At 35.9% G+C, this 25,580-nt stretch overlaps 1 protein-coding gene across 3 annotated transcripts in view; it reads right to left on the reverse strand.

The window, feature by feature from the left end:
• The window catches only part of RASAL2 (RAS protein activator like 2), a 358,050-nt gene that overhangs the window by 57,641 nt on the left and 274,829 nt on the right, over positions 1–25,580 (reverse strand). For all 3 annotated transcript variants that reach the window (XM_045547280.1, XM_045547282.1, XM_045547283.1), the window contains one exon: positions 8,576–8,685. In XM_045547280.1, coding sequence (XP_045403236.1) covers positions 8,576–8,685 — 110 coding nt within the window. The remainder of the gene's footprint in view (positions 1–8,575; positions 8,686–25,580) is intronic.

The raw sequence follows: 25,580 nt of genomic DNA on the forward strand, positions 1-25,580 counted from the left end.
CTGTGAGCTAGGCTGATGCCACAGCACTCTAGCCTGGGCAACAGAGTGAGACTCTGTCTCAAAAAAAAAGAAAAAAAAAAAAGGTTGCTGTGAGTATGTGTGTGTGTATGTGTGTGTGTATTTATGTGATTTTTACCTTTGTTTTCCCCTTCTTTCTTATTTTGTCAGCAAGTAAATATTCCTATCAACACATACAACAAAGAATACGATGGAAAAAACACTCAACTTGAAGCTAAAATCTCTACATATATTATACATGTCAGCTCAAACTACTTACTAGCTATGTGACATGGAGCAGATAATTTATTCTTTCTGAAACTTAGTTATCTCATTTGTAAAATGTGGATAATGATGTCTTTTCCCACACCTCACATACTTATTGTGAAAATAAAATGCAATAATCTATGGCTGCACATCTATTTCATAAACTGCAATACTATACAAATGTGAAGGACTAAGATTATAGACATGGAGCTTTTTCACAGTGGTATGACATGCATTATTGGTTCATTTAATGTAAATTATTTATGTGGTTGAGATCAGGAAAGCTATTCTTAAATACATTCTTTGATGGAAAACTACAAAGACAGAAGGAATAAATGAGTGGAAACATCTTTTTCTATTAAGACAAAGCATTCTAATGAACTTAAAACTTTATAATCTATAACTAGATTGTATTGATTAATTAATGGCCTAGAGTCCAATAATTTCTAAGAAGTGGTCATTATATCCAAGTACACATATTAATGAAGATTATTAATATTATCTAACTCTAGCCCAGACAATAGAGTGAGACCCTGCCTCAAAAAAAACAAAAAAAGTCAGAGAATGGAAAAGGGAAAAGATTTTGAGAGAGATTAATTTTTGGAGAGAGTTATGAGGTTCATCTTCCTACTCCCCACAAGGGAGATGAATAGAAGATACGCAGAGGGTTGGGTTTGATTCCATCTGGGAAATCTAGATAATGAGAAATGACTAACTGTTGGTGGCATAGCAAAAGAGTGTTGATGCTTTTGAATCATCAGCCTGCACTCCTAGAGGTTGTCAGGGCAAAGGATGTGTGGATATTTCCTGTGGACCAGAAGAGTGCAGGGGTGAAGAGACCAAAGCAGCAAGAACTCCTTTCTAGAATGACTTGCAAGGGAGCACCTGAAAGCTCTCATCCCTGATGAGAGCTCCTCAGGGATGAGAAATCTCTGAAGAGTTTCGAAAGCAGTGGCGCATGAGAGAAAAGTCAGCTTTAAACATCTGCCAGGCTCAGAGAACGTTATGGAAGGCTAAGATAGCAGTACTAAATAAAACTTTCTTATCCCTTTTCCCTTCTTTTCTGTTTCCCCTTCCCCCAAACCTGGAGGGCACCTAAAACCTTGGTTAATACTTGGGAGGAGAAGAGCAGATGAGAAGTAAGTAGTCTACCATACTTCTTTCTCCAAATGCAGGCAGACTGCCTGTATCTTGGCTAGGGCAAGTTTGTGGTTTTGATTAATATCTTACACTGAATACCGAGAAGTGGTATTCTGAACCAAGACCTTTTATTTAAAGCAACCACAGATTCAATGGATCATAGACTAAATATAAAAGCTAAAATCATAAAACTTCTAGAAGAAAACATACGAAAAACATCTCTTGGGACATAAAAAAACTACTGCAAATATTGCTTGTAAGAATGTAAAATGGTATAGCCACTCTGGAAAATAGTTTGGTAGTTTCTTATAAACATAAATATGTACATACCATACAACACTTGGGCATTTACTCCAAGGAACTGAAAACTTATGTTCACACAAAAACCTGTATGTAATTGTTCACAGTAGCTTTATTCATAATAGCAAAAACTAGAAACAACCTAGATGTCCTTCAAGGGATCAATGTGAAACAAACTCTAGTACATCCATGCAACGAAATACTACTCAGCAATTAAAAAAACAAACAATTTGGATACACCTCAAGGGCATGTTTTGTGAAAAAAAAAGCCAATTTCAAACAGTTACACACTATACAATTCCATTTATACAGTATTCATGAAATAACAAAACCATAGAGATGGAAAACAAATTAGTGGTTGCTTAGGGACAGGGATGGGTGTGGGGAGGCAAGTGTGACTGTGAAGGGGAGTGGCACAGGAAGTTCTTTTCTGGTAGTGGAACCGTTCTTCATTTGATCATGGTAATGGTCACACAAATCTATACACAGGATTAAACTGCACAGAACCACACACACACACACACACACACACACACACACACACACACAAATGAGTGCATGTGAAAATTGGTGAAAACTAAATAAAGTCTGCAGTCTAGTTAAGAGTACTATACCAGTGTCAATTACCTGGTTTTGATATTATATTACAGTTATAAGATGTCACTATTGGGGAAAGCTGGGCGAAAGGTCTATAGGACTCTGTACTATTTTTGCAACTTTCTATGAATATACAATTTCAAAATATAAAGTTAAAAAATTAGTTCTAGTAAGGAGAAACTCAAGGGCTGAGTATATTATTCCACGATTCCTCCTACCAGTGAGCATCACATTTACTTTCAGGTATCTCCTGACAAAGAACAAGTGGACTACTTTAAAACCATGTCTTGTTAGTGAGTCTTAATTAAGAACATTGCCATGAAGGTTTTTATTTGAGGGATGTTTGGAGGGGGTGAGAAAATTCTACTCCATATGCTTATCTTTACCTCAAGTGTTTGGTAAATTTAAGTAGCACTTCCAAAGCAAGGTTAGCAAGGTGACAGGCATTTGGAATCTTGGAATGCCTAACAATGTAGTATGACCACGGTTTTTCAGCATTTCCTAGTTTTAAGTGCATATGAATGAAAGGCAGAAATACCAGAGTCTTCTTATGTCCCAACACGCTCTTGCATGACATGGCTTTAATGTGAAAATGCTGCCAATGTTGATTGTAAAAAATCACTTACTGGCTCTTATCTGATTAGATGGCTTTGGAACAATGATGACTTTGTGACTTCCTATTAATTTTGCCTCTAAAATATTCCTCCTGTCTTGTCTCTGCCTCTCCATTTCCACTCTACTATCCTCCTTAGAGCCTTCAGTATATCTTATGATAGCTTTTTGCTAACTTGTCTCTGCAAACTAAGTCTTCTGAAATTTCATTGCTGGATTAATCCATCCGTAACACAATTCTGATTGGGTTATTTCCTTGCTCAAAATGTTTAAAGGCTCCCCCCCATTGCTTATAGGCTAGAATCCAAACTCCTCACTGTGGCATTCAAGAACTGTCCGAGGTATTGGCTATTGGGTTGAAAATAATCTCCATTCAGAATTTTGAAGTCATTGTTCCACTAACTTCTGGTTTTCAATATTTCTACTGAGAATTCTAGTGTCAACCTCCTCTCAACACTCTTTTGTATGTAACCTATTTTTTCTTTCTAGAAGATTTTTTTTAAGCTTCAGTGTTCTGATACTTCATGATGATTATAAATTGATTTGCCTATTCTGGGCACTTGCAGTTCATATAAATGGGATCATACAATATGTGGTCTTTTGTGACTGGATTCTTTCATTTAGCATAATGTTTTCAAGGTTGAAAATGTTCATACATATTGCATGTATCAACACTCTATTTCCTTTAATGGCTGACAAGTATTGTATGGAAATATCATGTTTTATATATTCATTCATCAGTTGATAGACACTTGGGTTGTTAACACTTTTTGGCTATTATGAATAATGGTCCTATGAACATTCATGTACAAGTTTTTGTGTGGACATGTGTTTTCATTTCTTTTGGATTTACTTAGGAATGAACTTACCAGCTGGGATTTTAATAGGGGAACACAAATGTCAGTATCTATGAGTCTCTTTATCTGGGGTCGTTCAGTTTCTCCAGTCTGCTATGAGATAAGTGTAAGGCCTAGCTGTTACCCTTCTCGGATTTGGTGGGAGCTGAACCTTTCCAGAGTTCTGGGGGTAGGTGGGTAAATCAACCTCCTTCTATGCAGAATCTGCTAGCTACCTTACCAATGGCCATCTCTCTCTCCTTCCTTAGGAACAGAATCCTGTATTCTTGGGGACAACAATGTATCCAGGTATAAAACTTCCCAGCCTCCCATGTCGAAAAAGGTAGCAGTGAGACATAAGTAGAAGTCATCTGGACGTGGTTTCAGGGAAATTGCTTTAAAGGGAGATAACTTAGCAGGAAGGCAAGTGTCCTTTTCCGAGTCCCTCTTTTCTGGTGTCTAAAACATGGATGTCATTGCTGGAGCTCCAGTAGTAGCTATCTTGTGTCCATAAAGTAATCCTTGAAGATCCTAAGAAGACTTGGACTGTACTACCCACCTTCAGACTTCTTTTATGTGAGGATAAAAGAATACTACCTTGTTTAAGTCATTGCTATTTTGAGTATCTCCTAATTAGCAGCTGATTTGAATCCTAAGTGATAGACTTCTTTTCAAAAGTTCCTTTTGCAGGAAACTACATCTGATTGTTCTCTAATTGAGAATGATACATTAAGTAACCTATCATTCAAATTTCTCCTAGTTTCATTAAAGATGGAGTTCATATTTCTACTTCTTATACTGAGTAATTTTTAAGACAAAAAAGAAAAAGCAGAATGATTTTTACCTATCAACTTAAAAACTGGAACTTTACCTTTCCAAACTTATTTCCTACCTTGCCCTGTATATACAATGAACTATTCAGTATTTCTCTTCAGGTTCCATAATTTCCTATTCTCTGCTTTTGCTCATTATTTCCATTCCAAGAAAAGCATTTTTCTATGTTCAAATTACATATGTTCTTTAAGGTTCAACTCACAGGCTACTGCCCTCTACAGTCTGTCCTGATCTACTCAACAAGAAGCAATCTCACCTTTACCTACACTGTATTCTCCTGGAGATTTACCTCTTTACTGGATTCCATGAGGTTGAGGCCTTTGTCTTTGGTTCTCTACATTCCCTGCAGCACATGGCATGTATAAAACCATTACACATTGAATGAATTACTATATATGAAGAAATTTGGATTTTAGAAATGCTAATTATTTGGCAAAATTTAACTTCTTATGCCTGTGACCCAACAAAGGAAATTCTGAATTTAAGGATCATTATAAATTGATCCCAATAGCAGCGCTGGTAACAAATTCCATCAGGCCCTCAAAATCAAGTTTATGACTTGTAGATCATTGGTGAGACAGACCTGGAGCCAATGGGATCTTTTCGATCAACCAAGTCTGTATGTTAAAACACCCTATGGTATTTTACACAGCTTACCATATGTAGTAAATTTTCTTTAGATGAAATTAACTCATTTAAAAATGTTTTTCTGCCATTTTAAAGTAGTAACTCACACTTCATGAAAACAATTTTATCTTTAAAAAATGTGAGCACAGATAAGGTTTGTGGTTATCAAAAACCTTGAAGAATTCAAAATATCATGATCTCTACTTCATTATCTTCTGGATACTTCGGGATAGAATATTTCTTTCTCTTGAAGAAGGGAGAGAAAAAGTGATTTACACAGCATCATAAAGAATAATTTAACGAGAAATAGATCCATGACCTCTTGAGTTCAGTGTTCCCGTCAAATTTGACCAGGTAAGCCAAAAAGACTGACATATTGGACCAAAGGAAAATATAAAACTTCTATATAATGGAGACATGATTTTAAAACATAAGAAACAGATTGGAAGAAAATTTTAGCAACATGCATAATAGTGTCTTACTATCCCAACTACTAAAAAGTGCTATTCCAAATCATAAGAAAATGAACAAACAACTCAATAGAAAAATAGGCAAAGGAAATGAATAGGTAAGTCAAAGAAAAAGAAAATGTGAAAAGATGTTCAATATATTAAGTATTAAAAAAAATACAAACTAAAAAAAGAAATGTTCAGCCTCCTTTTCTTTTGAGAGGTACTATAAGGTACAGGTTAAGAATATGGACTCTAGAGCCAATCTTCCTGGGTATGAACCTCAGTTCTGCCATTTTCTAAGCTGTGTAACCTCATGTAATTTATAAATTTCCATGTCTCAGTTTTCTTATCTTCAAAATGGGGGTAATGACAGTGACTATCTCATAGGGCTGTTGTGATGATTACAATGAGTTTACATAAAATACTTAGAATAGTGTCTGGCACAGGGTAAATACCATAAGTATTTATTATTACTATTCATCCAACATGTTGATAAATGAAAAAAGTTGTTTGAAGGATTAAAGGAAATCTTAATATGTTGGTAGGAAAGGAAATGAGTGTAACTTTTTTGAAGGATGATGTGATAATGTGCTTAATCTCTATACTAAGCAATTCTACTTCTGAAATGTGACCTAGTCACATAGGTACAAAAGGATACATGTTCAAAAACATTCACTGTATCCCTATTTTGTATCAAAAAAGGGAAATAATTTACATATCCATCAATAGAGAACTGAAGGTACATTATGTTAAAAACATAGTAAGCATACTAAGAATGTAGCTGTTAAAAAGAATGATGTAGATTAACATGTATTGACATGTAGAGTACAAAATATTTACACTAAACAGTCCTAGAGTAATATGTATAATATGATCCCACTTATATAAAAACACAAAACAAACACGAGTGCATTTATGTATGGAGTTTTACAGAAGTCTGAAAATACACAAACTATTAATGAGGTTATTTATGTAGGGAGATGGGGAAGATGAAGAGGCTCTTTAGTGTTTTACTCTCATATACTTATATTACATTGAAACTTTTTTCCCCCAAACAACAAAGATATATTAATATGTGTATTTTACTTTACAACTTAAAAACTAAAAAGGGGCTATCTAGTAGGTTTAACTAGAGTTTCTATAGATTGGATATAAGATTAGAAATGTTTTGCTACTTAAATTTAGACAGCATATACCATTTTGGAAGTAGTAGCCTGACTTCAGCAATTGATATATATGACGCAAGAAAACCAGAAGTCTTCAGAAAATATTTGGTCACACCTAAAATAGTACCAATTCAAAGAACTCAGCTGATTAATATCTTGCACTTTAGCTCTATTTATCTGAGTGTTCAGATGACCTAAAGGCAAGATCAGTTTTTCTAAAAATTATAATACATTCAAAGTCTACTGAATGCATTCTTCTACAAGAAGAATAAAGTTTTTGAAAAATTTCTGTATAAGAAACCTCTGTAATTCAAATGGGTTTGAAAAATAATATTCTATAATATTGAGACATTTATGAAATGCTTTGAATTCCTGGAATGATGGAAAGTATAGAATAATAGGAAACTAAGGAAAAATATGAAAAAAAATCAGTTTTTTATGATTATTTTAAAACAAAGGGGTATAAAAGATAATTAACAATACAATTACACTGCAAATTGGACAGACTTGCCAATTTCACAGAGCATCTTTAATACGGTTCAGGAAGAGCTGATAAAGCATTAGTCTCTCATCAACTCCCTATGGGGGACTAGTTCCTTCATCTATAAAATACGCACAGTAATTCTCTGCCTGGAAAATCTATAACTTTCATTTCTATTTGTTAGGCAGATAACTGAAAATAATGTCACTTACTAAAAAAAACTGAAGTATAAATAAGAGTATCAAATGTAAGAGGCAGACTTCAGTTCAAGTCTAAGCTCCACTACTTACTAGCAATGTGACTGTGATTAAGTTTCTCAGTCTCTTCATGTCACTCTCCCTCCTCTACAAAATGACGATAATAGTGGTATCTAGGGTTGTTGCATAACATGAGAGACTACATTTAAAACACCTGGAACAAAGTAAGCACTCAATAAATACTGGTGATGGCAATGATGTGCTAATACAATAAGCAGTATTTCCAAAATTTTGAACATTATGAAGACATAAAGTATTAGAAGTGTGTCAGCACACATTCAACAATTTTAGAAGGATGTTATCCTTAGTGAGCTATACAGTTGAGGTTTACTCAAGCTGATAGTCCTAATTATTGAAATGCAGGCTTCCTTTTCATTATGTGTCTTCTAGATTTAACTGCCAACCAACAAGATCAATTCCATATTCTGTACATACAGAACAATCTAACAGTGAAGATCATGGACTCTGGAGCCAAACTACCCAAGTTCAAATACCATTTTTGATATTTACTAGCAGTATGATTTTGGGCAAGATTACTTAACTTCTCTGTGCTTCAGATTTCTCATCTATAAAATGGGGATAATAATATTTATCATATAGGGCTATTTTGAAGATTAAATGAGAAAATGTGTATGAAGCATCCAGTACAGTATTCAAACAATTTTAGCTATCATCATTCCTTACAGTCATTCTACAAACAAACAAACAAACAAACAAAAAAAAAACCAAAAAAGGATACACCTTTGACCACTAGCACTTGATTCTATAGAAACAGCACAACTGATTCTTAAATTAGTTCCTATGTATCCACAAACTGTCAAATATGAGATTCTTAAACTTGTTGGGTATTGAGCAGTATCTTGTACTTGGCCTTGATATGAGCAAGACAAGTAAATTTTGTATTGGATCTTTCTCATTGTCATTGACGTAAAGTCAGAGAAGACCAAAATGCCTTATCAAAATCCACTCTGAAACTGCTGTATCTGTTTTAATCAAGTTAATTTCCTACCTGTCGTCTGCACTGCGAAGGGACGGAAGCCGGAAGCTCGTGTTTCTGTCTAGCTTTGACTGGCTTTTGGTCCTCTTGATGGAGCCCTTTAGGCGCTTGCTGAAGAATCCCTAGAATGAAAGGCAGAGAGTGATGGGAGGGAGAACCAGAAGGAAACCTTTCACCCTTTGCACTGTCTTTGCAAAAGGTGTTTAGACTTTTATAATAAAGACCTGAAACAGAATCCAGCTTGTAATTTTTTTATTTTTTATTTTGTACATAATAGTTGCTTGAAACCACTTGGTAATATAATGAGAAAATTTCTTTCTTCTCTGATAATTGGGATAATGAAACCTTTTGATAGTACCTAACATCTTATTTCTTAAATAGTTTTTATACTAGCTATGGTAGAGAAGGTTCTAACTATACTAGCAGATTTTTGAAAGCACAACAATATAACATACACAAATATATTCCTTTCTATGAAGATGATGTTGGCAATTTCAATATAAGTGGCATCCAGTGATTTCCTAAATTAGGGGAAAATAGGCAAAGATAATGTCATGTGCAAAGGCCCTGAGGAATTGAAAGATACTGATAGTGAGAAGAGAAGAAGCTTTATTCTAAGATCATCATTCTAAATGAGTTAACTAAGTCGTATAAGGTAATGTATTGGTGGTCTAAAGTGTTAAAATTTGGTCTGTGTTGTCTTAAATATGCTATAATAAAGTTAAGTTTTAAATGTAGCTAAACTATTCTAAAATTAAGTATAGATCATTATGAAATCATTAAAGCATCCTGATTTTAAAGAACAAAGTGCTTTACAGTCTTTGGCCCCTGCTTGTCTCCTGCCACTTCCACCAAACTATCTAGAGTTCCCTGAACATCTCCCACGACTCTGCACCTGGCAAATAACGAGCACTCAATGAAAGTCTGTTGAATAAATGAAAAAATACAAGAATGAATGATGATGGTAACTACATTCAAGAAACTTACAATTCTATTGTCCGTAGATGAAAGGACATCTTATAGTATATTAAAAAGATTGTAACTTTCTTTATATGATAGTCATCTCATATAAGCTGTGTGTAGTCAACATTTCCATAAGAAAGAAAAAAACATACTGGGCCAATATTAGGAAATTAAATATTTTATATTCCTTTAGTTACCACCAAAGCCCCTGTTTTGGGGTGAAGACATATTAATCAGGATAGGCTAGGTTATGCTTGTCTAATAACCCCCACAATCCTAGTGGCATAAAACATGTTACATGTCCATGAGCAGGTCAACTGAGGGGCTAGGGCCCTGTCCTGGCTGTCCTTACCTAGGGTCTTAGGCTAAGTAAGGCCCCTTCTCGGGGATTCTGCAGTTGCTGCGGCAGGATAAAGGTAATGTAACAAATTATGCACATGTATTAGCTGCTAAAGCTTCATGTTACTTCTGGTCTCATTTAAGTGGGCAAAAAAAGTCACATGACCACACCTAAGTTCGGGGGGAAGGAATATGCAATCCTAACACACCGGAAAGACAACCGGAAGTACTTGGTGAACAGCAGTACGGACTGCCACAGGGGTTTACCAAGCACATAGGCATTGCTGCCTTCAGTAGAGAAAAATGGCAACAAACCTGAGTCACAAGTAGAACTATTTAGATAACTGAAGAAAAATATTTATGTTATATTCTGCTGTTTTTGCTGCTCAAAGGATAAATGTTAAAAACTCCAAGAAAATATCACATAGAAATAATACTATAGGGCTGTGGTCTCCAACCCCTGGGCCGCAGAGCTCCGCGCCCCACCCCACCCCGTGGAGCAGCAGCGGGGGCACAAGAGCAAGCAAAGTTCCATTTGCAGCGGCTCCCCATCACTCGCATAACAGCCTGACCTCCGCCTCCCTGCTCCCTGCTCCCTGCACCCCTGGAAAAATTGTCTTCCAGGAAACCAGTCCCTGGTGCCAAAAAGGCTGGGGACTGCTGCTCTAGGCTATCTTTTACTCCAGCTTATTATAGGTGTACAGAGACTGATTGGAGGGAAGAGAAAAAGACTATTTTTAAAAGTACTACATTTCTTAGAGACAGGCATGTGCCTGGTCTCTTATACAGTTGACCTTTGAGCAACATGGGTTTGAACTGTGTGGGTCCATTTATATGTAGATTTTTTTCAATAAATATATTGGAAAATTTTTTTGGAGATCTGCAACAATTTGGAAAAACTCACAGATGAACTGTGTAGCTCAGCCTAGAGATATCAAAAAAATTAAGAAAAAGTGCACAAAACATATGTAGATACTAGTATATTTTATCATTTAATACCATAAAAATACACAAATTTACTATAAAAAGTTAAAATTTATCCTAACTTCCAACGCAAACACTTCTAGACCATACACAGCGCCGTTCACAGTCAAGACAAATGTAAACAAATGTGTAAACAGGCAGCATTAAATCACAGCTGCATAAAATTAACTGTAGTACATACTGTACCACTATGATAATTTTGTAGCGACCTCCTGTTGCTATTGGGGTGAGCTCAAGTGTTGTGAGTATCTACTTAAAACACTGAGTAATGCTAATCATCCCCACATGAGCAGTTTGTCTCGCCAATAAATTGTGTATCATAGTAAAAAGTGATCTCTTTGGTTCTTGCATATTTTTCATCATGCTTACTGCAATACCATAAACCTTGAACACCACCATGGGACTCTTATGCAGTGCTATTAGTGATGCTGGAGGCACTCCCAAAACACAGAGAAAAGTCATAATTTTGCAAGAAAAAGTTGAATTGCTTGATATGTACCATAGATTGAGGTCTGCAACTGTGGTTACCTGCTATTTTGAGATAAATGAACCCAGCATAAGGACCACTATAAGAAAAGAAAAGAGAATTCATGATGCTGTCACTGCAGCTACTCCAGTAGGCATGAAAATCTTGTATTTTTTACAAAATACTGTACTTTTAAATCTTGTATTGAAAATGCAGCTTTTATGTGGGTGCTGGATTGCTGTAAGAAAGGCATACCTATAGACTCTAAAATGATTTTTTTTAAAAAAGCAAACCCATTATATCACAACTGAAAGCAAAAGGAAGGTGAAGGAGCTAAGGCTGGAGAATTTAATGCCAGCAAAGGATGGTTTGATAATTTTAGAAGGAAGTCTGGCTTAAAAAAACGTCAAGATAACAGGAGAAGCAGCTTCTACCAACAAGAGGCAGCAGACAAATTCCCAGATGCCATTAAGAAAATCATTGAGAAAGAATATCTGCCTGAACAGGTTTCTAATGCAGATGAAAATGTCTTATTTCGGAAGAAATGCACAAAGGACATTTATTTGTAAGGAAGAAAAGCAAGTGGCAGGATTTAAGGCAGGAAGGGATAGGTTAACTCCACTGTTTTGTACAAATGTAGTCAGGTTTATGATCAGGATTGCTCTCCTCTATAAAGCTGCTAACCCCCAAACCTTGAAGGAAAAAGATAAATACCAGCTGCCAGTCTTTTGGTTGTTCAACAAGAATGCTTGGATGAAAACACATTTTCTGGATTGCTTCCATTGACACTCTGAAGTCAGGAAATACCCTGCTAGTAAGGGACTCGCCTTTTAATGTTCTCCTGATATTGGACAATGCCCCTGGCCACCCAGAGCCCCATGAGTTCCACACTGAAGGCACTGAAGTGCTCTACTTGCCCCCAAACACAATGTCTCTAATTCAGCCTCTAGATTAGGGGGTCATGGTACTCTGTGGAAAGGACTACTGATGCTATGGAAAGAACCCTGATAGAGAGAACATCATAAAAGTCTGGAAGGATTGTATCATTGAAGATGCTATTGTTGTTACAGAAAAAGCTGCAAAAGCCACCAGGCCCAAAACAATAAATTTCTGCTGGAGAAAACTGTGTCCAGATGTTGTGCCCGACTTCACAAGATTTACAACAGAGCCAATCAAGAAAATCATGAACGAGATTGTGGATACAGTAAAAAAGATGGGAGGTAAAGGGTTTCAAGATATGAATCTTGGAGAAATTTAAAAGCTAAAGACACTGCAGCAGAGGAATTAACAGAAGACAACTGGATGGAGGTGGGGGCCTCCGAACCAAGGAGAGAGAAGGAGGGAGAAGATGTAGAAGAGGCAGTGCCAGCAAACAAATTGATATTAGATAATCTGGCAGAAGCATTCTGATTATTCAGGACTGCTTTTGACTTCTTTTATATGAACCTTTCTATGGTGTGGGCACTGAAATGAACGTAAATGGTGGAAGAAAGATCGGTACTGTATAGAGATATTTTAGAGAAATTAAAAAGCAAAAAAGCCTGACAGAAATGACTACACATTTTCTTAAAGTTACACTGAGTGTGCCTGCCTCTCCTGCCTCCCTTCTGTCTCCTCCACCCCTTCTGCCTCTCCACCTCCGAGCCAGCAACACCCACCCCTCTGCTTCCTCCTCCACCACAGCCTACTCAGTGGGAAGACAACAAGGATGAAGACATTCTATTTTCTATCACTCAATCAGAATAAGTCACCACATTTGCTAATAAATTTAGCCAACAAAACAGACTTAAGTTTACAGAATTCTAATAGGATTGTTTAGGGTTAGGTTAACAACCCTAGGTTGAGATCCAGCCCAAGGATCTAACCAAAAATCACACATATTTCTTTCTTTCTTTGATTTTGTGTGTGTGTGTGTGTGTGTGTGTGTGTGTGTGTGTGTGTGTGTGTGTGTCAGGGTCTCACTCTGTCTCCTGAGCTAGAGTGCAGTGGCATCATCATAGCTCACTGCAACCTCCAACTCCTGGGCTCCAGTGATCCTCCTCTCTTAGCCTCCCGAGTAGCTGGGACTACAGGTGTGTGCCACTTTGCCTGGCTAATTCTTCTATTTTTTTTTTTTTTTTTTGTAGAGATGGGTTCTCACTCTTTCTCAGGCTAGTCTCGCTGGCCTCAAGCAATCCTCCTATCTCACCTCCCAAAGTGCTAGGATCATAGGCGTGAGCCACTGCGCCTGGCCATATATAAGTACCTTTCTAACAAAAATACAGTTAAGCACTTGACTGATAATATAACTAGTGGATGTTACTCGTCTAGTAGTTTAGCTGCCTTTTTGTGTCACTTACCATATCATACTGCATATGTAATATATTTATTTTAAAAAGTTTGTGTCTATTTACTTTATAGAACTGTACCAGGAGTTGCAAGGCAATCAAAGATAAAACTCTGCTCTCAAGGAACTTGTAGTTTAATTTAGGATTTAGATATTCAATATAAATATATACATATGCTTATTAGTAGATTTGACATGGCTGAGGAAAGAATCTCTGAATATGAGGCTATATCAATAGAAACTTCCAAAACTGAAAGGCAAGGAAAACAAAGACTAAAACAAAAACAGAACTGAATATCCAAGGGCTACCCAATATATAAAAGGTGTAACATATGTGTAATGGGACTATCAGGAGAAAAGAGAAAGGAACAGAAGAAACATCTGAAACAATAAGGACTGAGAATTTCCCCAAATTAATGTCAGATACCAAACCACAGATCCAGAAAGCTCAGAGAACACCAAGCAGCATCAGTGCCAAAAACTATACCCAGACATACCATTTTCAAATTACAGAAAATCAAAGATAAAGAAAAAATCCTAAATAAGCCAGAGGGAAAAAACTCTTATGTACAGAGGAAAAGAGGTAAGAATTACATTTGACTTTTCCTCAGAGACTACACAAGCTAGAGGAGAATGAATTGAAATACTTAAAGTGTTGAGAGAAAGAAACCCTTAGTATTCTATAACCTGTAAAATTATCTTTCAAAAGTGAGGGAGAAATAAAGACTTTCTCGGACAAACAAAATTGAGGAAATCTGTTGCCAGTAGACTTGCTTTGCAAGAAATGTTCAAAGAAATTCTTTAGAGAGAAAGAAAATAATATAGGTCAAAAATTGGACCTTCATAAAAAAGGGAAGAGTATAGAAGGAATAAGTGAAGATAAAATAAAATATTTTATTTTTCTTATTCTTTTTTGATTTGACAGCTAAGTCTATTCAAAATAATAGCAATAATGTATTTAATTATGTATCCTTATGTATATATCATACATATGCTTATGTGTGCCTATATATAAGTGAAATGCATGATAACAATGATGTAAGGGATGGGATGGAGGATTTAGGATAATTTTATTATTATAAGGTACTCATACTACCTGTGAGGTGGTATAATTACTTGAAAGTGGACTTGAGTTAGTTGTAAATGTATGTTGCAAACTATAAGGCAATTACTAAAAAAAAGTAAAAATGGAAGTATAACTGATATGCTAAGAAAGGAGAGAAAATGGAATCATGTAAAATGCTCAATTAAAACCATGAAAGATAGAAAAAGAGCAGAACACAAAAGTAAGAAAAAGAACAAAGGCAAGAAATAGAAAACTGTAACAAATACGGTAGATGGTAATCCAACTCTATCAGTAATCACTTTAAATGTCAATAGTCTAAATGCAGCAATTAAAAGATGGAGCTTGTCGGGGTGGATCAGAAAACAAGATTTAACTATATATTGTCTACAAAAAACCCACTTTAAATATAAAGATACAAATAGATTAAAAGTAAATGGATGGGAAAAAATATACCATGCTGACACTAATCAAAAGAAAGCAGGAGTAGCTACATTAATTTCAGACAAAGCAGACGTCAGAGCAAGGAAAGTTACCAAGGATAAAGAAAGGGCATTACATGATGATAAAGAGGTCAGTTCTTCACGAAGACACAATAGTCCTTAATGTATATATGCCTAACAACAGGGCATTAAGGGATGTGAGCCAAAACTGATAGAGTTGCCAGGAGAAATAGATAAATACACTATTATAGTTGGAGACTTCAACACTCCTCTATCAGAAATGGACAGATCCAGCAGGAAAAATTCAGTGAGGACACAGCTGATCTCAAAAGCACCATAATCAACTGGATATAATTGACATCTGTAGACGACTTTATCCAACAACAGCAGAATACCCATTCTTCTTAAGTTCATATGGAACATTCACCAAGACAGATCAAATTCTGGGCCATAAAACACACCTTAACAAATTCAAAAGAAGTCATACAGTGCCTGCTTTCAGACCATAATGGAATTAAACTATTGTAGAAATCAATAACAGAAGGATAACTGAAAATCCCAAAATATGTGGAGATTAAATAACATATTTCTAAATAACACATGGGTCAAAGAAGAAATCTCAAGAGAAGTTTAAAATACTTTGAAATGAAATGAAATATACAATGAAAATGAACAAACAACTTATCAAAATTTGTGAGATGCAGTAAAAAGAGTGCTTAGAGGGAAATATATAGCATTGAATGCATATATCATAAAAGAAGCAAGATCTAAACTCAATAATCTAAGTCTCTCCCTTAACTAGAAAAAAAAAGCAAATTAAATCAAAAGTAAAAACTGAAAAGAAATAATAAAAATTAGAGTGGAAATCAGTGACACTGAAAACAAGAAGTCAATAAAGAAAATCAATAAAACCAAAAGCTGGTTCCTTGGAAAGACCAATAAAATTGATAAGCTTCTAGCCAGGCTAACTAAAAAAAAGCAGAGAGGACACAAATTACTAACAATGTCAAAAATGAAAGAGAGGATATCACTACAGATCCTATGGACATTAAAATGATAATAAATGAATATTATGAACAACTCCATATCCACAAATTTGATAAATTAAATAAAATGGATCAATTCCTTGAAAGACACAATCTGCCAAACTTATACAAGAAGAAAGAGACAATCTGAAAGGCCTATATCTATTAATTAGTAACTTTCCAAAATAGAACGCTCTAGGCCCAGATGGGTTTGCTGGTGAACTATACAAAACATTTAAGGAAGAAATTATACCAATTCTCTACATCTCTTTCAGAAGACAGAATCAGAAGGAATACTTCCTAACTCAGCTCTAGGTTCACAGCCCAACTGAGTAGAGGGAACAAAGATTTCTAATATACCTCCTATCTACACATGCACAGCCACCCACCCCCATTATCAACATCTCCCACCAAAGTGGAACAGTTCTTACACCTGATGAATCTACGTTGACATCCTCATCACCCAAACTCCATAGTTTACATTAGGGTTCACTACTGGTATACATTCTATAAGTTTAGACAAATGTAGATAGTATGTACCCACCATTACAGTATCATACACAGTACACTCACTGCCCTAAAAATCTTCTGTGTTCTGCCTATTCATCCCTCGACATCCTCCATAGCCTGATCTCTGGCAACCACTGATTTTCTTACTGACTCCATATATTGGAGTTATATATTGATGGTCCTAGACTTAAGATGGTTTGAATAATTTTTTGACTTTATGATGGGTTTTATCAGGGTATTTAATACACTTTCCACTTAGGATATTTTTGACTTACTTTATTGGGATGTAACTCCATTGTAAGTTGATGAATATGTGGTTGGAATCATACAGTATGTAGCCTTTTCAGACTGGCTTCTTTCACTTCGTAATACTCACTTAAGGTTTCTCTGGATCTGTCCTGCTTTTGTTTTTTCCTCAGTCTTTTTTCTCTTTGCTTTTCAGTTTTGCCAGTTTCTCTTGAGATGTTCCTAAGTGCAAGGATTCTTTCCTTAGCTGTGTCCTGTCTACTAATAAGCCCATAAAAGGCATTCTTCATTTCTGTTACAGTGTTTTTGATTTCTTACATTCCCTTTTGGTTCTTTTTTTTTTTTTTTATCATTTCTACCTCTCTGCTTATATTGTCCATCTGTTCTTGCATACTATCTACTTTATGCATTAGAGCCCTTAGTATATTAATCATAATTGTTCTAAATTCCTGATCTGATCATTTTAATATTTGTGTCATATCTGTGTCTGGTTCTAATGCTTGCTCTGTCTCTTGAAACTGTGTTTTTTTTGCCTTTTAGCATGCCCTGTAATCTTTTCTGGATAGCTAGACATGAAAGGAACTTGGGTAAATAGGCCTCTTTAGGTGGTAAGATGTAGGGAGGCATTCTATAGTCCTATGATTAGGCCTCAGTTTGTTAGTGAGCCTGAGTCCCTGGACTGTGAACTTCAGAAATGCTTCTCAGTACCTCCTCATCCCACCCACCCCACTTAGGCGGAACAGGATGGGTACAGAGGGCTGGAGTTGGAGATTTCCCTTCCCTCAGGTCAGTTAGGTTCTGGTTAGTTTCCCCTGAGGGCAGATCTCATTAAGAATAGAGCACTCTGCCATATTTCAAAAACGTCTTCCCCCACTCTTCCCCCCAACCCCAGTGCCAAAGTACCAGGCGATTTTTCTTAGATATTCACTGCAAGAACCTGGTAAGGAGCCAGGAGGTAAAACTAAATAAAAAAGTGTGGGGCCTCCCCATTACTGGGTCCCCCTGGAGTTTTTCTCTCAGACTTCTCTACACTAAACCTCCAGAAATTCATTAATTCCAGTTCAGGCTTTCCTATCCAGAAGCAAGAAGTCTTGCCTTTAAACTTTTGAAGGATGGTATAATGCTATTATCTACCTTAACATCTACCACAGTGTTTAAATTTTAGTTAAGTTCTCAATAAATATCTAATAAATATATACATGAAATTATGTTTGTTTTAGGAGTACAGATAAGGGAAAGTTGAAGACTGCAGAGTGGTCAGTAGTACTTCACAGAGGTAGTGGAATCTACTTCAAAATTCTGTTTTCAGCATAGTTTTTACCTGAGAAAGTGTTTCCCTTAGGTCTCTATTCCATTGAAGGTTTTCATTCTTCCTTACCCAATATTCAATGGCCCCATCAAAGAAGAGGAAGCTGGGCTTTTACTAGCTTATCATAACTGTTACCAAACCATTATTCCATAAAACCATGGTTTAGAGTAAAAGCATATACTTTGAGGTTCATATCATCTTGCTTTAGCATCCTTTATCTCTCTTTGCTGCTCTCATGTTTCAATCTCTTGCACTTTTCTTTATTCATTAAGAACTTGAGCCCCTGGCTTGCAATATTTTCCTGTCTCTTGACTCTCAATACCATGCTAGGTAGTTATTTAGTCTAATACACTAGTTTCATAATTCCTTGATTCTAATACCTATTATTCTCCCCTCCAGCCACACATTCTTATAGCCACACTCTAGTTGTAATCATCATTCAGAGATCCTCCACCTCAGATATCTTGTCTTTGACTTTTTCCCTAACCATGTGTCTCTCAATACTTCTTTCTCCATATGCATCTACTCTTCAGCTTCACAGAAACCTCCACTCTATTGGCCACCCCATTTGACTACCCTATTTCTTCCTGTCCCTTTTTTCCTTCTGTTCTCTTTTCCTTCTCTATCCTGGACTCCATGGCTAATCATCTGAAGCTATTCAATTACTAATACCCTCCATTTTCTTAATGATCAGCTACCTGAAATGAAAATTAAATCAATGTTATTATAAAATCCATCTTTCTGGTTCCATGACCAAACTGTTCAGGAAGACCACATAGCTATAGAGGCTGAAATCACCAACAATTCTGTCTCCAAGCTTGGTTTGGCTTCTACTCTCTCCATCCTGGACCAATCATGCACTGACCCTTCCAGCAACATTACCCCTTCTAAGAAATTTCAGAGTGTATGCCATGCCCACTTGCCCACTGCCTCTTTCTGGGCAATTACTTATATACAGGTCACTATGCTTTGTGCCATGCAGTCCTTCTGCTCTGGATATATCTGACTGGACCAGGGTGGATAACTGACCTAAAGGTACCTAAAAGTGGCTAAGAGTGGTCCTGGTAAGATTTCTGTCTATGAAATTTGGTATCATCTGGTAACTACTTACCATTCTAGCCCAAGGCCTGGCCATTCCCTGATTCATACTTTATATTCCAGCAACTCTAAAAACCTACAATTCTCCAAATTCACCATACATTTTACTACTGCTCATAATCCCTCCCTTCTCCCTGGCTAAATCATCCTTTCAGATTCAGCTTAGGCATGATCTCTTCTAGGGTGTCTTTTTTGACATGCCCTGACCCTGCTCTAGATTAGGTGCCCCTCCTGTGTGCTCCCAAGTATCTATAAATAGAGCTAGCCTTACATTTAGCACATTGCACACTCAGTTACGTGTCATCAGTCTTCTCTACTAAATTTTCAACTCCTTAGGGCAGGGACTAAACAATCTTTGTATTCCCATAGGAGGATTTTTGGCATTTAGTCGGAGCTAAATAAATGTTTTTAGAACTAAAATAAAATAGGCAGTGAAATGAATATATGCCATTTGGTATTTGTGCTGCATACCATGTGCTACCACTATGGGAAGATCAGGGGACTCTGAATCAGAAAGAGTAGCTTTAAATCCTGGTTCCAATTCCTCCTAGGGGGAATGAACTTGGGCTAGTTACAACTTCCAAGTTTCATATTTATCTGTAAAAGGAGGATTAAAAATCTTCTTCCTAGGGTAATTTAAAGGAATAAGATAACTGAATACAAAAATGTTTTTAAAATAATAGAAAATGGGTACCTAAAGTATTAAATGGCTATGAATCTAGGGTAAGAGACTGCTGAATAGGTTAGGTGGATGTACAATCTTTCCTCCTAGAAACTACAGCACCAAAGGAAGGGAAGAAAACCAGAAATAAGTTCCACAATAGCAGGGATCTGTGGCTGTTTTGTTCAGGGATGTATCCCTTTGTGCCTATAGTGATATTTGGTATATCATAAGGGCTCAGTAAGCATTTGTTGACTGAATGAATTTACTGTAGGTGGCCTGCGTATCAGCACTGGCTAGGTGCTTTCCGATATGTAATACCATTTAATCCACACAGCAACTCCATGAAGCAGGTATTCAGTAATTTGCTTTAGGTCACACAGTTAAGAGATACAGAATTAAGATTTAAACCCAGTACACTGCTAATATTTAAAAAGTTTACAAAGTTTTGTTCATTCATATATTTATTGAATACCTATTATTTGTCAGATACTTGAGGGATTTGAAATGTATCAGTGAACAAAACAAACAAAAATTCTTGTTGAAAAATTCTTAGTCTTTTTTTTTTTTTTTTTTTTTCTTAGACAGAGTCTCGCTTTGTTGCCCAGGCTAGAATGAGTGTCGTGGCGTCAGCCTAGCTCACAGCAACCTCAGACTCCTTGGCTTAAGCGATCCTACTGCCTCAGCCTCCCGAGTAGCTGGGACTACAGGCATGCGCCACTATGCCCGGCTAATTTTTTCTATATAGATTTTTAGTTGGCCATATAATCTCTTTCTATTTTTAGTAGAGACGGGGTCTCGCTCTTGCTCAGGCTGGTCTCGAACTTCTGACCTCGAGCGATCCACCCGCCTCGGCCTCCCAGAGTGCTAGGATTACAAGCGTGAACCACCGCGCCCGGCCGAAAAATTCTTAATCTTAATGAAGATTAAGCTTACATAGTAGTGGAAGGAGAAAGACAATAAACAAAGAACACAATACATAAGTAAAAGGCAAGTGCTATAGAAAAATAGAGCCATGTAAAAATAGACCCCTGATACTAAGTGGTTAGGATAGGCCTTATAGTGAAGGATTATATTTGAGTAAAGACTTCAAGAAGGTGAGTTATCTTGCTGATACCAGAGGGAAAACCATTCCAGGCAGCAAGCAGAGGCTGGGCAAAGACTTTAAACAGAGGCACGCCTACTATTACATGTTCAAGGAAGAGCCAAGAAGTCAGTGTGGTTGAAGTGAAGGAGGTGATGGGAGAGTAGTGGGAAATGAGGTCAGAAAGGTAGCAGGGTGGTGGTGGTCCTGCTAGTGGGGGTGGGTGCAGACCCCAGTAGTGGGTGATAGTGTGTAGATCTTGTAGGCCATTGTAAAGACCTCATCTTTTACTCTAACTTAGAGAGGAAGCCATGTCTAAGGAAGTCAACATCTCATTGTTGACTTGCTCATGACAAGACAATTTAAAAGTCATAAATAATAAAAATTAGCTTTTCTAAGAGAAATACTTTTAGCTATAAAAATAGAAATGTGTACTGATTTAATATAAAGGGCTGAGCAAGAAATGTGCAATTTATGAATAGTTCATTTTATCAACAGCACATCACATCTCAATAGCCAAGATACACGACTCTCTCGAGGTCACACAGCTGCTAAATGGCAGAGAACTTCAAGCCCAGGTAGTCTGATACCGGAACCCTTGCTATCCACTGTGCTAAACTAATTCTCCACATTCTAATGCCTCTTCAAATACTACAATCACTATAATATAACTTATTTTCCCCATATGTATTATATTTAATTTCTACACACATCTTATTATAGAATTATATATCACAAAGAACCAGGAATGCAATATGACAATTCATAATATGAAGGAAAGAAGAAAACAGCCAAAAAATTTACTAGTGTGACATTTGCTTTACAAGAATTTGCCCCTAGGGTTTCTAGCTATATACTTAAACTAAAGTAAAATTGAAACTCTATTGAATTTACTTTTATATGTAAATGATTCTGTGGTCACTGAGTATAAAAGAAAAAAAAAACCCAAATATAAAATTTAAAAATAGATGAATGCCAAGAGGAAAATGCTTCTCTCTCTTTCACCTGAAGTTATGATAGCCATGTTTTATAAAAATGTGAAGATTGTAAATGATGTTCCTCTAAGTGTATTCTAAAAATGCAACAGCATAAATGGAAACAAAGGAAAGAAAGACTATAAGGAAACTAATTCATCCTTCTGACACCAACCTAATCTGAAAACACTCAAAACAAATCTTACCTTCTCCAGTTCTCCTTTGAAATGCTGTTGCTACTATCTACAATTCTTAAAAATAGTAAATAACTTATCATTTAAAAAAACTACATTGTCACAGCAATTGATACAACTAAAATGACTTACTTTGATTAGTTGGTGCTTACTATTTTCTTTCAAAATAAGGCTTAAAATTAGCAACTGTCAGTGAAAGACAAAGCCAAATGTTGCCTTTCTCTGGAGCATGGTAAATGGTAATAATGGTAATATAATTGGTGTAATGGTAATAAAAATTGTTCACCACCTGCAAATTAGAATAACCCCTGAAGACTGAACTTGGCTATCTGGGCATGATTGGTAAGTGAAATGAAACTGCTGCTATGCCAACTGCTCTCTGAAGCCTCAGTGACGGTAACGAGAGACACTGACTTGTTGGCATCCTAGCACTGCTGCTCTTCCCTCAAGACAGGGAGATGTGGAGAAAGAGATACGTCATCACCTTTTATGCAAAAATACAGGGATATGTGCCTTAATTCTGCTTGAGACTTGTTCACATCAGTGACCACACATGGGATTAAGGATAATATTAGAGCAATTCTAAGCAACTAAGTATTTTAATAGCCATTCCTTAAAATGTTATATGACTTGCACTAAGATTGCCACCCTGTCAACTAGAAAGGACCCAGATGAGAATTGTTTTCATTCTTGCTTTTCAAGTTTTAGTTTAATTAGTAAATTAATCTCTATGTATTTTACATATTTTAGCAGTTCATTTTCTCATGGGTTGTAATTACCTGAGGAAAAAACTCTATGTCATATATAAATCATTCCTTTTCTTGCTCTCTTACTGTAACTTAGCAATTCATAGATGTTCAATAAATGTTGACTAAAACGTAACTGTAGAAAATTAACACAGTGAGCATTGTAGAGGGGAAGGGCATGCTTCTAAATCTCGCTTGGGTGAGGCAAAGTCATAAAATGTAACCAGAAGATATTTGCACTTCAGGGTTTACTGCAGCATTATTCACAATGGCTAAATTATGGAATCAGCTTAAGGGTTTATCAAGGGATGAATGGATAAAAATGACGTGGTGTATGTGCACAAAGGAATATTATTTAGCCATGAAAAAGAAGGAAATTTTGTGATTTGCAGAAACATGGATAGATCTGGAGGACATTGTTTTAAGTGAAATAAACCAGGCACAGAAAGACAAATATTTCATTTTCACACTGAAATATGGGACCTAAAAAAAATTGATATCAAGGAAGTAGTGAATAGAATGGTGGCTACTAGAGATTGGTAAGGGTGGTGGGAAGGGGTAATGAAGAGGTCTTGGTGAAGGGGTAATTCTGTTTAATAGAAGGAAGAAGTTCTGATGTTCAGTGGTACAATGGGGCAACTATAGTTGACAATAGTTTATTGTATTTCAGAATAGCTAGAAGTTTTCAAATGCTCCCAACATAAAGCAATGATGAATGTTTCAGGTGAATCTTGTCCCAGTTACCCTGATTTGATCATTGTATGTTGTGTGCTTGTTTCAAGATGTAACATGTAATCCATGAATATGTACAATTATTATGTATCAATAAAAAAATTTTAAAAAAGAAAATTAACAAGGAAAAATAAAGAGTAACTGAAAATGTTAAAGTTTACCTTTCAGTCCTATTTTATTTAGTTTATCTTCCAGTTATTGGAAGTTCAAACAAGAGAAACTCTAGATGACAAGAATAATAGAACAACAAATAGTTGCAAAGTGCTTTACAGTTAACAAGCAGTTTCAATATGGGTAGTTACCCCCTCCACTGGAAGTTTGTTCTTTTTTTTCTAAATTTAAGCATTAAAGGGAAAGAGAAAAGGCCCTATCATAAATTACAATTGTTTTTCTAGCCCAGAGCTGATGAATCAGAATCTTTGAGTGTGAGGCACAGTGATCTGCATTTTTAACAAACATTCAATGTGATTCTTTCTTTATTAAGCAAAGTAAAACTTTTATTATGAAACTTTTCAACATACACAGAAATTAATAAGCACATACCCATTAATCAGAGGTAATAAATGTCAACTTACTGATGTTGTTGCTATACTATATGATCATATTAAGATATAAAAATAAATATAAAATGTGTATTATATAATTCTGTTAGGACATGTTAATATATATTGATTTGTCAAAATTTGTGAGAGGGGCAAACCGAAGATATCTAGCACACTTTCTCTATTACAAATAATATTCTTTATTTTAAGGACTCATTTTCATGAATCTGTTATGTCAGATGTCTTTTGATTATTATCTTACTGTTAAAGTATTTTGAACCTTTTACTTCCAACTTTAATGTATTATGTTTTAAAACATCTTTTCTTTTACAATAGGTTTATTAAAGTATAATTTGTAGAAAGCAAAATTCACTATTTTTGTGAGTACAGCCTGATGAATTTGGACAAATGTATACTGCACCACAATTGAGATATATTAATAGAACATGTCCATCACCCAAAAATTTCTTCATCCCCTTTCTCTCACTGTTAACCCCTAGAAAACAATACTCTGATTTGTCCCTATAGTTTTACATTTTCCAGAATGTCATATTAATGGAATTATAAAGTATGTAGTCTTCTTTCACTTAGCATAACGTTTCTGAAATTTATCAATGCTGTTGCATATATCAGTGCTTTGGTCCTCCTTATTCTACTACGTGGGTATATAACAATTCGTTTATCCAGCTGCCACCTGATGGACATTCAGGTTGTTTCCAGTTTGGGGCTATTAAGAATAAAGTTTCTATAAACATTTAAGAACAAGTTTTTATGTGGACATATGGCTTGGGAATCATTGAATTAAAAGCTTGGTTGGAAATTCACAAACATATAACAGGAAGAAATGGCAACTTCTATAAGGGAATAAGATGTCAGTGAGATAGCATGGGGAAAGGATATTGAGAAGGGACAGAATCCCTGGTGTTTCTTCCTTTAGATATGAAATAATTTTAGATTTACAGAAAATTTGGAAAAATAGTACAGGGAGTTTTCCTTTGCCCCAGCTTTCCCTCTAATGTTAACATCTTCCAAACCATAGTATAATCATGAAAACTAGGAAATTAACATAGGTACCATACTGACCTAAATTATAGACCTAATTCTAATTTTACCTGTTTTTCCACTGTATTAGTTTTCTATCGTTATTATGACAGATTACAACAAATGTGGTAGCTTCAACAGTACGAATTTATTATCTTAATTCCGTAGGTCAGAAGTCCAACATAGGTCTCACCTGGTTAAAAATCAAGGTGTCAGCAGGTCTGAATTCCTTTCTGAAGGCTTTAGGGGAGATTCTGTTTCTTGTCCTTTC

The sequence above is a fragment of the Lemur catta genome, chromosome 3 (assembly GCF_020740605.2).
Source record: "Lemur catta isolate mLemCat1 chromosome 3, mLemCat1.pri, whole genome shotgun sequence".
NCBI classification, from domain to species: Eukaryota; Metazoa; Chordata; class Mammalia; order Primates; family Lemuridae; genus Lemur; species Lemur catta.